This window comes from Pezoporus wallicus, unplaced genomic scaffold (genome assembly GCF_028554395.1).
Source record: "Pezoporus wallicus isolate ANWC-B61680 ecotype Strahan unplaced genomic scaffold, APGP_CSIRO_Pwel_v1 contig_7876, whole genome shotgun sequence".
NCBI classification, from domain to species: Eukaryota; Metazoa; Chordata; class Aves; order Psittaciformes; family Psittacidae; genus Pezoporus; species Pezoporus wallicus.
In genome coordinates this window covers 17737-34137 of record NW_026641435.1, presented here as the reverse complement: position 1 = coordinate 34137, position 16401 = coordinate 17737, and the positions used below count along the sequence as shown (strand labels likewise).

General features: G+C 53.9%; 2 protein-coding genes across 12 annotated transcripts in view; one reads left to right on the top strand and one right to left on the bottom strand.

Moving 5' to 3' along the window:
* Positions 1–8639, bottom strand: part of ARHGAP44 (Rho GTPase activating protein 44) — a 240279-nt gene extending 231640 nt beyond the window's left edge. The window contains exon 1 of the mRNA XM_057423952.1: positions 8634–8639. The gene's annotated coding sequence lies outside the window, so the exon portion shown is untranslated. The remainder of the gene's footprint in view (positions 1–8633) is intronic.
* The window catches only part of ITGB4 (integrin subunit beta 4), a 29914-nt gene that overhangs the window by 3141 nt on the left and 10372 nt on the right, over positions 1–16401 (top strand). For 8 of the 11 annotated variants that reach the window (XR_008974160.1, XM_057423940.1, XM_057423945.1 and 5 more), the window contains 26 exons: positions 3177–3268; positions 3660–3745; positions 4254–4355; positions 4796–5000; positions 5525–5621; positions 6053–6224; positions 7144–7407; positions 7816–7905; positions 8071–8193; positions 8336–8503; positions 8793–8869; positions 9049–9260; positions 9548–9651; positions 9813–9911; positions 10585–10711; positions 10853–10972; positions 11513–11619; positions 11943–11976; positions 12423–12611; positions 13132–13235; positions 13668–13726; positions 14382–14405; positions 14551–14699; positions 14780–14959; positions 15519–15667; positions 15983–16187. Coding sequence is in view for 10 of the 11 variants with exons in the window: in XM_057423945.1 (XP_057279928.1) it covers positions 3177–3268; positions 3660–3745; positions 4254–4355; positions 4796–5000; positions 5525–5621; positions 6053–6224; positions 7144–7407; positions 7816–7905; positions 8071–8193; positions 8336–8503; positions 8793–8869; positions 9049–9260; positions 9548–9651; positions 9813–9911; positions 10585–10711; positions 10853–10972; positions 11513–11619; positions 11943–11976; positions 12423–12611; positions 13132–13235; positions 13668–13726; positions 14382–14405; positions 14551–14699; positions 14780–14959; positions 15519–15667; positions 15983–16187 (3338 nt within the window). In the remaining variant the exon portion in view is untranslated. Of the gene's footprint in view, positions 1–3165; positions 3269–3659; positions 3746–4253; positions 4356–4795; positions 5001–5524; positions 5622–6052; positions 6225–7143; positions 7408–7815; positions 7906–8070; positions 8194–8335; positions 8504–8792; positions 8870–9048; positions 9261–9547; positions 9652–9812; positions 9912–10584; positions 10712–10852; positions 10973–11512; positions 11620–11942; positions 11977–12422; positions 12612–13131; positions 13236–13667; positions 13727–14381; positions 14406–14550; positions 14700–14779; positions 14960–15518; positions 15668–15982; positions 16188–16401 lie in introns of those variants that run through there. The other 3 variants (XM_057423941.1, XM_057423938.1, XM_057423936.1) reach the window with 2 other exon arrangements.

Here is a 16401-nt window from a genome sequence, read left to right as displayed (position 1 = left end):
ACAGGCAGAGTCCTGGACTTGCTGCCAGCCCCTCAGCGCTCCCCCTGCCCGAACCAGGGGGCAGAGATAAGACAAGGTATCACAGCTGGCACAGGGTGCTGTCAGCTGCTCCCTGGCTCCCAGCAGCTCCGTGTGGGTCCCCAGGCTGAGTCCTGCTGTTTTGTCTCTTGCTAGAGGATGCCAGGGGCTTTCTGAAGTCTGGAGCTTGACCAAAGGGCTGAGATCCCTTTCTTGCTGGAAACAGCAAACGGTGACACTTGCATGGAAGCTCCCGGCTGCTGAGGCCCACCTGGGGAAGGGGGGGATGGATGAGGGGGGGAGTCAAAATCAAAGACAAATATGAGCCTGTGTTTAAGCAAGGCTTTGATTGGCGAGTCAAGTTTTCGGTAGCCACCTGGGCAGCTGATCATTTTCAGGTTTCAGCACAGCCCCTGGCAGTTCTGTGCCGCTGCATGTGCTGGGGACGGAGCAGCCTGGGAAGGGAGAAAGCGTGAGCTGTGGTCCTGATCTGTGTCCCTGCAGCGTGCCAGGGGAGGAGAACTGAGTCCGCATGAGCCCTTGTGGCTGCCACAGCACTGTGGGACCAGGGCTCCCGGGGAGACACCCGGGTGCCCTTGTGCTTTACCGACATCACTATGAGCTCTCCCTCAGGACACCAAGCCCCGTGCTGAGGCTGATCATGGTGACCAGCGTGCTGAGAGCACCGTGATGCTCAAGCACACATGGGTGAACAGCTGCTCCTACAGGTGCCTCCCATCTACCAGGGTGTCAGTCCCATATGCAGCCTCAAAGCACTGCTGGGAAGCATGGGGGGTCTGAAGCCATAAAAAAGGCAATGCCCACCGGAGGGAGGAAAGGCTGCTCTGGGAGCTTTTTTTTTTTTTATTTTCCTTGCTTTCCCACTTCCATGTCCCCAACCTGCCAGGTGTCCCCCACATGGCAGCTGGGACAAGGCTCCTACCATGACTTCATGGCTCATCATAACCTGTTACTTGGTTCCACTCCCCAGTCCCCACCCCAGGGTGATGCCCAGTTTCAGCCTTGTCCTTCCCAGCATTGGGAAGGGGTGAGGATGGGACAGGGTCACTCCAACCCAGTCCTCCATCTCATTGCTCCAGTAGTTTCTCTGAAGCATCTGATGGTTTTGGGGGATGAGGTGCCCAGTGTGGGCTTCTCCAGGCTCAGGAGTTCCTGGGATCTTTCTGGAGCAGGTCTGTTGACTGTGCTGAGGTTGCAGGCAAAGGCTGGGGGAGCAGGAGGAGACCAGGATGCTGGAGTGGTGGTCTGGGATGGGGTAGGTTGTCTGTGTGCAGCCATGAGCTGCTCTGCTCTTTTTCCTGGCTTTGCACACTGAACAGCTTTTGTTGTTGTCAACATGAAAATCCAACCAAACACTGCAGCTTTTCAGCAGTGAAAGTGGTGTTTCCTCTTCCAGAGGACACTTCTGAAATCAAGGAATGCCCCTTGCAGGCTTCTGCACAAACACCGTGGGCTGCTTTCCTGCAGTGCTGCGTGGCAGCGGCAATGCTCTCTGAGCCACCAGTGCCCTGCCTGCCAGCAGCCGCCCAGCTCAACCCTCGGAGCTCGGCGACTCCCAGGGCAGCAGGACTTTAATATCGAGCTGAGGTTTATGGCCTTTTATCTCAGCACTTGAAAAGACGTGAGAGCAGTTCCTGTGTCCAAGGCCTAGGGTGTGCCCATCCATCCCCTGGTGACTCTTCCTTGACTCGTGGTTAAAGGAGGATGAATTAGGTCTTTGCTTTGAGGCCACCTTTGAAGGTGGCCGTATGGGCTGAGCAGTCTCTTCCCCCATACTCAATTCTCTCTTTGTGGCCTTTGCCCATGTTGGGAAATGGGATTTACCGAGTGCCATGGGGATGTCTTGCTGTGTTTTTCCCTTGGTGGGGTCAAAGCACTTCCCTCCACTTTAATCTCACCCCTGATTTTATCTCCCCATGGCTCTGAGTTGTTGGTTACTGCAGCTGGCAGGGCTTACTGGGGTGGAGAAAGGGAAAAAGGGATTTCAAAATCCCCCAAATTGCTTCAAAATATCCCCATCCTCCAAAGGCCTCGTGTGACCCAGTGCTGTTGTGACTACAGCAGGTCTTTCCAGGGGTTTCCCTGGGCCCCAGGTCAGGCTGTTAGTAGCTGAGTCACCAAGTGACTGGACCGTGTGCTGGTGTCTGCCTGGGAACTCAGATGTCTTTACTGCACATGATACCCCTTTTCCCTTCCCTAAGTGATTTTCCCATTTTCTTCACTTATTTTAGTCAGGGCTTACACAGCAAGAAGCTATAAGACAATTACTTTGAATCTTACATTTCACACTTGCATCTTCCAGAAAGGAGGTGCTTTAGAGATGTATTTACACTGTGTTTTGTGCCTTGACGGCTCCTGTGACTTGCCAAGGTACCAAAGTCACTGTCTGGCACAGTAGCTGCAGAGCTCGAGTTCCATCTTTGTCTCTTTCGTTTACCATGTCCAAATGCTGATTTCTGGATGGCACTGAGTTTTCAAAGTCACATGTGGGTATAGGGGGAATGCTTCAGTGTTTACGATTTGGCCTTCGGATCCACACAGGGGGTCCTGCTGCCCTGGACAGGAGAGAGAGTAGCTGCTGGGCTCTCAAGACCATAGATTTGTTCAACAGCTCCAAGTCTGGCATTTTCCACACCTCACCCTCTATTTATTGTTGTTTCAACCATCCTGGAAACTCTTAGTACAATAGGAAATAGCAGAAGGGAGGGGTCTGTTTTGCTTTTGGACAATACAGACAGTCACTTTTTCCTCCTCTCATTTTTTTTTTCCTTAACCTGCTGGAAAAAGCAAGGTCTTGTCCTGGTTGGTGCTCCCACATGTGGATGGCACTGGGCTCCAGCCAGGAGCAGCCTGGGCTCTGGCTGACTGCATTGATCCTATCAATGCAGGCACCCTGGCTCTGGACACAGGGGTGCTGTGCTGTGGCACCTGCCCTGCCCCACTGCCGGGGACTTTGAGCCATTTGCCGATGCCTGAGCACAGGATGAACCACTCTTGGTTTTGCCTTCATGCCCTGCCCTGGTGAGGTCAGAGATTGCTTCCAGGCACCAGCTTGCAAGGGCTCTGCAGGAGCTGCCCTTATCTCCAGGACCATTTCTATCTTGGCTCTCCACAACATAATGATCCATGTGTTTTAGGAGGAAGAGGATGGATGTGCTGCCACGGATGTGTGCTGGGCTGCTCCTCCTGTCTCTGCTCTGTGCCACTGGCCTCTGCCAACGAAGCAAAAGTGAGTGCAGCAGTTGTATGACTGCCTGGGTGACTCTGGCTCATCCAGTTGCAACCCCTGCCACGGGCAGGGACACCTTCCACTAGAGCAGCTTGCTCCAAGCCCCTGTGTCCAACCTGGCCTTGAACACTGCCAGGGATGGGGCAGCCACAGCTTCTCTGGGCACCCTGTGCCAGCTCCTCACCACCCTTATAAGACCAGTTGTGTGTTCTTCCTCCTGTTTTCTGTCTTCCCAGCATCTGGGGCCCCTCTCACTACCCCACTGCTGTTTTGTAGCCTGCTTCCACTAGCAAACCAGGCAGAAACTCCACTGACTCACCCAGGAACAAGATCGGCCTTCCTCATGCCCTCTCATGGTTTTCTCCATTCCTGACGCCCTGATCTTTCCCAGTAGGTAACCGCTGTGTGCTGTCGCGGGCAAAGAGCTGCACTGAGTGCATCCGAGTGGATAAGGACTGCTCCTTCTGCACTGATGAGGTAAGACCTTGCAGGAGAGCCCAAGGCTCCGCTTCCCACTCTGCTGACGGAGCGATCCCACCACCTCTAGTGGAAGCTGGGACAGGGACCCAAGAGCAGGGTCAGCTCCTGGCTGTTGCTTCTCTGCAAAGAGCTGATTCTGATGGGAAGTGCTGAAACATGGGCTTCCCTTGGCATGGAGAACTGGGAGGAAGGAGAGTCTGGGGCAAGCCTGCAGTAATGCAGGGTTTAGCAGAAAAGGCTGTGGTGTGCCAGATCTGAAATGGTGTGTGCAAGGGATAGAGGCAGAGTCTTATTTCAAACAAGCCAGCAACTCACTGATCATCACATTTCCCTGCTTCTGGGGGGACATTGGCTCTTCTGTGCTGGATCATCCCCTTACTCCTGCTCCCAGAGGTTCACTAATGCTCCCAGCAGAGGACCGTGTTTCCTGATAAGTGCCTTTTCCCCTTGCACGAGGGATTTGCTGCTTTCAGTGGCTGTGATGTTGTTCTTTCCCCATTGGCAGAGCTTTGAAGAGCCTCGTTGCAACTTGCGGGAGAACTTGCTGCGGTACGGCTGCAGGGAGGCCAGCATCGTGTACACCAGGGGCGAGATGCAGACCCAACAGGTGGGTGCTGGGGAGACAGCTGTTGCCCAGCTTCTCCTGAGGGGTCCCACCATTCCCAGTGTCCTTCAAGTCCTTCATCCTCCTATAGTCTTCAGCAGGAAGAATACAAAGTCCAGATCTCTCTTCACGTAGGGTGTACTCAAAAAAATGCTCTGCTTTTGTTAGCTGATGAACCTGTTAACAACAGACCTGATTGCTTAGGGCTGCATGGCTTTTCAGGCAAAACAGATGTAAGCAAAATGCCAAGGTCTAGAGGAGGTGCCCAGCTGGGCACGTGTGGACATGGGGGAGGCTGCCTTTGGTCCTCAGCTGTACATGAGGGAAGGGAGTGTGAACATCCTGCCTTTCCAGTGCCCAGATATCTCCCTGGTCCTCGACTCATCCTCATTGTATCTGCATAGGAAGTGGAGTCCATCCCCTTCACATCACTTTCTTCACAGAATTTCAGTATCAACACATCCCTGCAGAGAACCCAGGTGTCCCCACAGGGCATGTTCATGCGGCTGCGAGCTGGGGAGGAGATGAGCTTCAACATGGATGTCTTCCAGCCCTTGGAGAGCCCTGTGGATCTCTACATCCTCATGGACTTCTCCTACTCTATGTCTGATGATCTGGACAACCTCAAAAGCATGGGCCAAAACCTAGGTGAGACCAGAGCTGGAAGAATAGGGGAGCTAGCTTCTGTGCTGACGAAGGTAGGCAGCTCACTCCTGCCTGCAGTGAGGAGTTCTTACTAGCACCAGAGAAAGGGATGCAACTGGCAAAAAGCTGAGAAATGTCTGTTTCAATTAGAATTTCTGATTATTGCTGCTTTGGAGATGGGGAGGGGGGCTGTCTCTCCTGGTCATGCAGGGATCCTCATGCGTGATGCGCTCTCCTTTCAGCCCAGCATGGGGGCTGGTGCCCTGCGAAGTTGATCTGTGCAGTGGCTTTGGCATCTGAACTGGTAGGTATGGTTTGCACTATTGCAGAAGCTCCAGCCTTGGAAAGGGGGCTACCAAAGGTGGTATAGGTTACTACCGCAAAAAAGACAAGCCACAAGCCCAAAGGGCTTAGAAGCTGACAGTTTGGGAATCTAGACCTGACCAGTAGAGAAGATGCCCAGGAGCAGCAACCTCACATACACCTCTTTATTCACGTGTCTCCTCCTCTTTCCCTCCTCCTTCCAGCGGAGTTCCTGCAAGCCCTGACCTCCAATTACACCATTGGATTTGGCAAGTTTGTGGACAAAGTCTCATCCCCTCAGACAGATATGAGACCTGAGAAGTGAGTGAGGCCAATGGGTCCCTGGGATGGGAGCAGAGGGGAAGGCAGGCACCATATGTTTCTCCATGGCTTTCTCGACATGTCTGCGGTGCAAGAGCCTCCACTCATCTCTCTCCCTTCACTGCAAATGTCTCCCCTGGCCTCCCCACCTTTTGCTCAGGGCTTGCGTTAGCACCATGCCAGTGCCAGCGGTGTCCTCAGCTTTCAGACTCTGCCTGCTCTGCCACAACAGATTGAATGCCTCCTCCTCCATCTCTGCCCTCACCCATTCTACCTCTCAGTGCTTACGGTTGCCAACTGAAGTTAATGTCTTCCCTTGGGAAGACATGTCTTCCCAAGCCTCCAGGAGTCCCCACACACCCTTTCCTTTCACCCAAGCATCCCCTTGCTCCTGCCGGCTGCACAAACCCTACTCTCTCCTTCTCTCCTAGGCTCCGTGAACCCTGGAACAATGCTGATTCCCCCTTCTCCTTCAAGAATGTTATCCGTCTGACCAGCAATATCAACTACTTCAGCCAAGAGCTCAGGAAAGAGCGCATCTCCGGCAACCTTGATGCCCCTGAGGGTGGCTTTGATGCCATCTTGCAGACAGCTGTTTGCAAGGTGATGGTGGCGGGGGATTCAGGAGCCATGTGGGCAGGGGTCTGGTTTTAACCAGTGGATCTTCTTGATATTGGGTGATGAGCAAAAAGCAGTATGCTGGGCAGCTGACAAGAGAGCCAGGGATCCCGGGTTATATGTTCAGCTGGGAACCTGGGAGGTTGTATGTACATTCACAGCTATATGTCTTGCCCTCCCAGCCACATGTTTCTGGTGCCAAGCTGTTTTGCATTCCGAATTTTTCCTAGGTCTTAGACCATCTGCGTGTGTATCTCTAGTGTCTGATCCCCAGCACAGGAGCTGCTCGCTTTGTCCCCCTTTGTGCCTGTGGTGGTGAAACTCTGCTCCAAAGAAAACAGCCTGCTTGGGCTTCGCCATTTGGCGAATGATGAGCACAGCTCCAAACACATCCAGAAAAGCGTGGGTTTGCTCCCTGCACCAGGGGAGGTTTAGATTGGATATTAGGAAAAATTTCTTCACAGAAAGGATGCTCAGGCACTGGAAGAGGCTGCCCAGGCAGGGCTGCAGTCACCATCCCTGCAAGTGTTCACACACAGTGGAGACAAGGCCTCAGTGCCATGGGTTAGTGCTAGCCTTGGCAGTGTTGGGGTAATGTTTGGACCTGATGATCTTTAAGGTCTTTTCCAACCTAGCTGATTCTATGACTCTATGTATAGTACTGGCACAGAGCTGCTGGGAGACATCCTACACATTGGGGGTGCAGAAGGGGAAGTGGAGACCTGGACTTGGATTCCCAGAGCCCCATAGCTGGTTGCGTTAGCTGACAAGTGGAGGTGGTGCCTTGTCCCTTGGGTTTTCCAGCTCCTGCTAATGCTGGCCTGCCAGTGGCTGCAGATGCTGTGCAGTGGTTTGGGGAGACACAGAGATAAAGGTTCCTTCTCTCCTTCTCCCCTGGCTGTAGGATAAGATTGGCTGGAGGAAGGACAGCACTCACCTGCTTGTGTTCTCCACTGAATCTGCCTTTCATTATGAAGCTGATGGGACCAACGTCCTGGCAGGGATCCTGGCAAGAAATGATGAGCACTGTCACCTAGACACTGATGGCACCTACGTGTATGACACCAAACAGGATTACCCTTCGGTGCCCACCCTGGTGCGTCTGCTAGGCCAACACAACATCATCCCCATCTTCGCTGTCACCAACCACTCCTACAGCTACTATGAGGTGAGAAGACTGTGGCAGTGATGCCATGTGAGCTTATCTTTCCTCCAGTGCTATTGCTCTTCTGCCTGCAGCTCAGCTTTGAGGAGAAAGTGTTCTCCCATCTCTTGTCCCCAAGTGTTAAACCAATAACTTGATACTTTGAAAGGGTGTCACAGTGTGTTAGGGGGCTGCTCTGGGTCATGGGAGGTCTCAGGGTGTATTATTTGGTACAGGAATCTGGGATCCTAGAGTTCTCTCCATGTTGATGTCTGTTTCTTGTAAAGCAATGGGGACACAGAGCTAGAGAGTAATTTATGTTGGAAAGGACCTTTGAGGTCTCTGGTCCAAACCCTGCTCAAAGCAGAGCCCACTTCACTGCTAGAGAAGGTTTCTCAAGGCCTTGGCTCAGGGGCTCCTGTCTCTCTGCAGAAGCTGCACAAGTATTTCCCCATCTCTGAGATTGGGGTGCTCCAGGAGGACTCTTCCAACATCGTGGAGCTGCTCCGCACAGCCTTTGAGGTAATGGTGCTCTCTGGGGCTTTGCTCTCACTCCCAGGGAAGGCAGAAGGGGGGGCACCTCCTGCCCAGGAAAGCAGGCAGGATGCAGCCCCTCTTGGGCAGGACATGGTGTGGTTGCAGGTGTACTGCTGAACATCACTGTTGTGGTTATCTTCTGCCACCCAGCGCATCCGCACCAAGATGGATATCCGGGCTGACTTTGTCCCCAAAGCCATGAAGACAGAGTTCACCTCCTTGATGTACAAAAAGACAGAATCTGGCTCCTTCCACATCACTCGTGGGGAGGTGGTAAGTCTTTGAATGGCCCTTCAGGGAAGGCATGTGTGAGCGACTGAGCTGCATCCCTCCTTCCTTCCTCACCTGGGGTCGGTCTGGCTATGCTGTGGTCCAGCAGAGCTGGTTCACCCCTGTGGTGTGTCCCTTCCCTCAGGGCAAGTTCAATGTGCGTGTGAAGGCGCTCGAGTATGTTGGCGGGCAGCATGTCTGCAGTCTCCCTGAGAGAGACCGGCAGGGAGTCATCCAAGTGAAACCCACGTCCCTGAGTGACAGCCTCAAAGTCACAGCCTCTGTCATCTGTGACGTGTGCCCCTGTGAACAGGTACATGGTGGGGAGGGGTATTACAGACAGATGTCCTCCTCCTGGGCAGCCTGGGGAGGGAATGCATGGCTGGCACGTGTGGGTCCTGTTTGACCCCTCACTGTTGCTCAGCAGAGGCTCAACCTGGCCAAGGAGATCTTCGTCACCGCACCAAGCTGGGCATGTTGTCTTATAGCAGAGCTCGGCCTTGTGGGCAAAACTTTGCTCCAAATCTGCCTTTCTAATTCCTGAAATAGTCTTGGGAGCAGCTGAGCCCATTTGGCAGTGTCCATTCTGTCTTCTCTCACAGCAACAAGAGTTTAACTCACCCATGTGCAGCTTTCATGGGGACTTTGTTTGTGGACAGTGCATCTGCCATCCTGGCTGGTAAGGACTTTGTCCAGTTCCATACACACACACACACACACACACAGCCCCCCCCCGGGTTCCTGCTGGTTGCTTCTGGGGATCCCCAGTGACACGGTCATGCTCTGGGTATCCTGCTCAGGACCCTGCTGTCCTGTGCTCTGCTCCTGCTTCTCTCAGCACGATCTCTTCCCCACCAGGCGAGGGGACACATGTGACTGCTCCCCAGCATCCTCACCTAACAATGAAGTCTGCATCCTCCCCGGGGACGTGGAGCCATGCTCGGGCCGGGGCGAGTGCCTGTGTGGGAAGTGCCAGTGCTACTCCGAGGACCTGATGCAGCGCTTCGATGGGGCGTTCTGCCAGTACGACGTCCTGCAGTGCCCACGCACCTCCGGCTTCCTCTGCAATGGTGAGGGCAGCCCCACCGCCCTCGGGAGCTCCCCACCCTGCAATGTGCCATGTCCTGCTCTGTCCTGGTAGCATAGGCGGGGTGTCCCTGGGTTGGTGGCACTGGCACGGAGGGGTTGAGTGACCAGCGATGGGCTGTGGGGACTCTGTGCTTGCAAACGTGCAGGGAGGGTGCACTGGAGCCTGTTTGCATCCCCTTTGTACCCCAATGAAGGCAGGAGAGCTGCAGGCAGGGCTGGGGGAACAGCATAGCTTTGACCCTGGGCAATTCCTCCTCTTGCATGGCAGATCGTGGCCGCTGCTCCAAGGGTGCATGTGTGTGTGAGAGCGGCTGGGAGGGGCCAGGCTGCGAATGCCCCATGAGCAACGACACCTGCATCGACAGTAGAGGGGTAGGTGCTGCCCTGCCAGCACGGGGCCAGTAAGACCAGCCAGGGCTGCAGCAAACTGCCCTGATGCCCAGGGCCACTGGGAGCTGGCACCCTGCTGACCCCCAGTGCGCTGCACATCTGCAGTTGCTCTTGGTCCCTGATTGTCCCCTCTTCCCTCCCAGGGTATTTGCAATAACCATGGGAGATGTGAATGTGGCAGATGCATCTGTGACAAGGCTTCGTTGTACACCAGCTCCACCTGCGAAATCAGCTACTCCCTGGTGAGGCTCAGCCTGGGATCCCTCTGTGTTTATCACTTCTCCTGTGCAACGCTCTAGGGAAGGAAGGCAAAGCAGACATGAAGGCTCATCTTGGTCAGGAACAAAATCCTGAGGAGGGGTTAGTCTTTCCTGTCCTGCCTTTGGTGGCCAGGAAGGGTCTACTACGGGAGCTGCTTTGTAGCTGTGGGCTTGCTTTGCCCGCAGTTTGCTGTTCACCAACAGCAACTCTTGAATGCCTGTTTATCTGCACACTGGTGAAGGGCAGAGGTTTGAAGCTCAGCTCCTGGCTTGTTCCAGTTTGCCCCAAGACTGTAAAAAACCCCACATTTCATGGTTTGTTTCCTCTGTTTCCCCTTTGACAAATACAGGCCAATCCCACAGTGGGACTGGAGAAAGCTGGCTTAGTCATATTTTGGAAAGGCTACCTAAAACCCTTGGAGAAGATCTAATCACTACCCAATGCCAGCTGTCGGTATAAGAGATTTTGGAGCTACTGTGCTAGGCTCCTGGGCTTATAAATCCTTCATTTACTGCATGTTCACTGTGATTCTTCTTTTTGCCCTTGCCCTGGCACCGGGGTGAGGATGCAGTGTTGCCTCTCCAGCTCTGCCTTTTGGAGACGGTGTCCTCCCTTGGGCTATCTCCTGACTATCCAACTTTGGTCTTTGCCCAGGGCTTTCAGGCTGTGTGTGAGAGCATCCGGGACTGTGTTCGCTGCCAGGCCTGGGGAACAGGCAATACAAAAGGGAACTGCAGCACGTGCCACCTCCAGCTCCAGATGGTGGAAGAGCTAAAGAAAGGTATCAGGCAAAGCAAGCTGGGTGCAGATACACGTGGTGTGTCTCCTGTGGGCCCTGCCCCATATGTGTGAGCATGTGGGGCAGCTCCCTAAGCTTTGCCTGGTCCTGATGACTCTGCGACCATTTCCCCTCCCTCTACAGAGGAGGCCAGTGAATACTGCTCATTCCAGGATGAGGAGGATGATTGCACATATCACTACACCCTGGAGGGAGATCCCAACATCCTCCCCAACACCACTGTCCGTGTCCAGAAGAAAAAAGGTGAGAGGGGACCTGTTGGAAGGGATGTCCACTCTAGGGTCTGATTCAACAGTGACCTGCTCCACAGCAACTCTGATCCCTGCTTCGTCCCTTTGCTGTGCCCTGGGCAGGCTGAGCTTCAGGTAGTATGTCCCTGCCCACCTTCCTGGCTCTCACGTGAACTGCAGGGAGTGGAGTGCAGCATCTACAAAGACCAGCACCTTTAGACATCGATGCCTTTTCACTGGTAGCATGGGCAGGGATTGATGTGAGAAGCTGAATAGCCCCTTGAGATGGCTGGATGTGAGCAGAGAGGTGGGATAGCTGGCAGAGGAGAGATTGGGATGAGCTCTTAGGCACAAGTTCTCTGTGATGGTGGTGAGGCACTGCACAGGGTGCCCAGAGTTCTCCCTGAACAGCACTTTTCATTGTGAGCATTAAGTGAGTGCTTAACCAGGCTGCTCCAGCCCTCAGACAGCTGTAGTCCAGCCTTTCCCCTCTGTCCCTGCCTCCCCAGTCCCTCCTTGCACACCCCAGGTGTGACGTTGCTGTCACTTGCAGAGTGCCCACCGGGGAACTTCCTCTGGCTCATCCCACTGCTCATCTTCCTCATCCTGCTCCTGGGGCTGCTGCTGCTGCTCTGCTGGAAGTTCTGTGCCTGCTGCAAGGTGAGGGCCTCAGACGTTTGTCCCAGCTTTGGGAAAGCACCACATAAGGGCCAAAACATCATGAATTTCCAGAACCAACCCAGCCTCCAGCATGACCACATTGACAGGGGCTGAGTCCCAGTGTTATCCAGCACCTCTGCAGTTGCTGACACAAGCTGTGGTGGGATTTCCCATACCTAAGGGATATATGGCTACAACCAGATTCCAGAGCTCCATCCATCTGTTGCCCACCCATCCCTGCTGATGGGAATCCTCCCAGCTGAAGATGTGGGGTTTTTGCTCTTGGCCACACAGTGATTGTGTCTTTGGCATTTGTTTTCTAGGCTTGCCTAGGCCTGCTTCCCTGCTGTGCACAAGGTACCAACCCTTTGAACTGGGGGAAGAGGGATCTGTGGTGTTCACTGTCTTCCTGGACTGGGGATGGTGCTGGGATAAGTATCAATCCTCCTCTTCTCTGAGTTGGAGAGGTGGATCTGGGGAAAAGCTCCTGGCAGAGAGCCTGAGCCAAGGAGCCATTGAGCTGCTGCTCCACTGCTCCTTCTTGCCCCGCAGCCTGGTGTGCCCTACTGGGAATCCCGTTGCTGGCTCTCCCCTGAACAGTATCCCTTGTAATACCTAGCTGGTGTTCTCCACACTCATGGACACCCCTTGCCCTCTCCACTGCACTCCACTCTGGCATCCCAACACCTTTGGCATGGTGGAAGCCGTAACGACTCCCCAGAGCAACATCTCTGGTGTTGGGAAGCTGATGGCTGGCATTGTCCCAGTCTGCCCAGACTCTGACCTTGCCCCTGGCTCTGCAGGTCGCACTGTTGGCTTCAAGGAGGACCACTACATGCTTCGCCACAGCCTCATGTCCTCTGACCACCTGGACACCCCCATGGTCCGCAGCGGGTCCCTCAAGGGTTGCGACACAGTCCGCTGGAAGATCAACAACAATGTTCATAAACAGGGCTTCACCTCCCTCGCTGCCGCCAACCCCAAAGATCTCAGTGAGTGCCACAGCTGAGGAATAGTGCATGGAGATGGGGGTGCCACAAAGGACAAGAACCCTTGGTGGTGACCCCAGGTTTAGCAGCCAAGGCATTACCTCCAAGCCCAAGTGCAAAGAGGTTCTTCCTATATCTGCTTCCATCCTGTGGGAAGCTGAGCAGCACATTCCTGTGTCTAGCCTTGTAGCAGAGCAGGTGGTAGCCTTGAAGACCTCCTGACAGCCTGGCTGCATGGTGGATGTAGCCTGCATGTGTCTTACTCTAATTAGCTCAATGACCCAGCCTTGATTTCGCTGCTTCATCAGTCCAGAGCCACCACTGGACACTGTTCCTTTGCTGAATCTGGCAGAGAGCTTCCCAGTTAGCCCTCCAGTTCTTGGAGGGGTTTCTCTGCTGCATACTAGCAATATGAGATCTGGATACTGAGCATCAATGTGTGTTCTCATGCTTCCAACTTTTGGCTGGGTCGTTTCTCTGACCCAGGAAGGAAGGAGTTTGACTTGGGAATTTCTCTTTCCAGTTCCCTATGGGCTGTCTCTGAGGCTGACCCGGCTTTTCACGCAGAACCTGCTGAAGCCGGACACTCGAGAGTGTGAGCAGCTGCACAAGGAAGTGGAGGAGAACGTACGAGCTGGGCATGAGGGGGCTTGGGGTGGCACTGGGGCACAGCCATGATGCTGTCTATCTGCAATGCTGAGGAAGGAGGAGTGCTCCTTCCCTGTGAACCCAGATAGCACTTGAAAAAAGCAGTGTTTCTTCTTTCTGAAAGAAAGGACAATTTTTAAGATCACAATTGTGAGAAATATCAAAAGCATCTCATGAGAATTGCAGTTTGCTTCAGAACACGTGTTTTGAAGCTCCTGTTTGGCTTCAGTTCGAAGCTTCTTGCCATGTTCTGGGGAGAAACCATGTATTGGTCTGCCTGGTGTGGCAGGGTGAGAGGGAAGGACCTGGGAGGGACCCGGCTCTTGTGTTTGCTGGCAGCAGCTTCTGCTTGCTGAACACATCCCTGTTCAGCAAGGGGTATGTTGTGAAAGTCCCTTTTGCTCCTTGCAGTTGAACGAGGTTTTCAAGCACATCCCCGGCTGCCACAAGCTCCAGCAGACCAAGTTCAGGTGAGTCACAAGGGGAGAAATCTTCTTTGGGGCAAGGTTCCTCCAGGGCCCTGCTGATGAGGGAGTGGACCAGGGGGCTGGGTGTGAAATTTGGGATGCTGGGTGGGAGCATGGGCTGTGAGACACCCCCAGCACAAGCAGGAGCCCGGTGCAGTGCAGTGCATCCAGGCCTGCAGAGCAGAGCCCACCCATCTCTACAGGTGGTCTCAGCTGCATCTGGCTTTGGACCTGAGACTCCTACAGCCAAGGACAAATCCTGGTCACATAGTTCTTAATAGGAGAATTCCCATTGACTTCAAAAGTTTCAACACTATACAGAGTTCCAAGTGCCTGGTGCAGAACAGAGGAGTCTGGGGATGCTGGCACTGAGTGGGGAGTGTTATTCCCTCCCCACAGCTCTGATATGTGATCTTCCCTTTGGGCACATTCCTCATCGCATTAGGAAACCCAGGGCTGAAGGGAGCAGCCAGGCAGGAGGAAACATGTGATAGGGCCATGGGCTCTGCAGGCTGGGATGGCACCCTCAGGGCAGCTGCTGCAGCTCAGACCTGCCCAGGGCCTGATTCTCTGATTCACACCCAGCTTTGTGTCCACAAATGCATTAGTCACTCTGATTGCTGGTTGTTGTTTGTTTGTTTTTTTTTTCTCCTCCCAGGTTACAGCCCAATTCCGGGAAAAGGTAAGAGAAATTTGCAGCCCTCCCCTGTGCTGTTCCTCCCTCTTCATCCACACACACTTGTACTCACTAGCCCCATCAGCTGCTACATGAGATGAGCAACCCTAGCGTCAGCTCTTACCTGGCTCTCTCTTCCTACTGGTCAAAGGCAGGACCACACCATTGTGGACACAGTGCTCACTGCCCCTCGCTCAGCCAAACCAGAGATCATCAAAGTGATGGAAAAGCATGTTTCCCATGAGGCTTTCAATGACCTGAAGGTTTCACCAGGTTATTACACCGTGACCTCAGATCAAGGTAGGGAGCAGGGCCCAGTGCTGCCTCCTAGCTGGGCAAGGAGAGGCGTTTCCCACGGCTCACGGTTGCCCTTCCCACAGATGCTCACGGGATGGTGGAGTTCCAAGAGGCTGTGGAGCTGGTGGATGTGCGTGTCCCACTCTTCATTAGGGAGGATGATGACGATGAGAAGCAGCTGCAGGTGGAGGCCATTGATGTCCCTACTGGCATTGCAGAGATTGGACGCAGGATTGTCAGCATCACCATCATCAAAGAACAAGGTGAAGTGCTGTGACTGTGGCACGAGATGCAGTCTGCTTGTGTTTGGGTGTCCTATGTCCCGATGTATTCATGGTTTCTAAGGCTCAGCCTGTGTATCTGAGCTTCCCCCCCAATCACAGACCAGAGATTTACTTGGTGACTCCTATCTTAACTCACCTGGATCTAAACTAGAGCATCTTTTAAAGCATCCAAAGGAGGGTTGTCATCCCTGGTGACAGAGACTTAAACATTTGACCATCACAAGTTTAGATGCTACAATTCCATGGAAGATCTAGGGTTGACCTAGATGGAGTCTCTACTAGTCCAGTTCATAGGTTGCTGGAATAAAATAAAACCTTTTTGCTGTTAATGCTGTGCTTGGGACAGTTTCCCTCTGCTTCTCATCTGGTTGTTTAGAGGAGGAAATACAAGCCAGGAGTAAAGTCTCTAGGCTATGCAATAATATTTCGTGCACACTCCACACTCATGGGTGACAGGAGCTCTGTGCGCACCTGCGTGTTTGTAATGTGATTCTTCATGTATTTGCTCTACACATTTCTTCTCTCCTGCCCCTTCCAGCCAGCAGCCTCATCACCTTCTTGCAGCCAGCCTATTCCCACAGTCGCTTTGACAAGCTGGCCAAGATCCCTGTCCTCCGGGAGATCATAGACGATGGGAAATCCCAAGTCACCTACAGGACCCGGGATCTCACCGCTAAGAATGGCAGGGTAAGGGTGATGCTCCTGACCTTGGCAGGCAGAAATGCGTGGGCACTGAGGGCTGGGAAGAAACTGACCCCGGGGCGGCAAAGAGCAGTTTTCAGGCTCAAAGGGGATGTGGCTGTGAGAGGGGAGACCCAAGACTGAGGTTAGCACTAGGGCAAGCATTCTCCTCCATGCCTTGCTCTCTGTGCCTCAGCAACCTGAGAGGCTGCCCCCCGAATTAAGGGCACTGGAAGGCACGTGGGGATTCACTGAGGGGAAGCTCGCTCTCTCTCAGAATTTTCTCAAGGGTGCTGTGGGTTACACCTCTTCCTTCTCCAGGACTACATCTTCACAGAGGGTGACCTGGTCTTCCAGCCTGGGGATACCCGAAAGGAGGTGCAGGTCCCCTTGTTGGAGCTGACAGAAATTGACACCCTCCTGCACAACTGCCAGCTCAAGCAGTTTGCCATTGATCTCCTCCACCCCAAGTACGGCGCCAAGATCGGCCGCTACCCCCAGACCACGGTTACCATCGCAGACCCAGGTAGGGGTGGGCAGCCAGGGGGTGGGGGGCCCCCCACACCGGACCAGCCTTCCCTGAGGTGGTGTACGGAGCTTCAGCCTCGCTCTTCACCCAAAAAGTGGCAATGAGGAGGTTCCTTCAGCTCCGACTGGTAGATTTGGGCCTCCCTCTAGAGGCATTAGTGGGTATATACAGTGGGTAGAAAGAGGAGGGATGATCTACCTGGCCAGAGGAA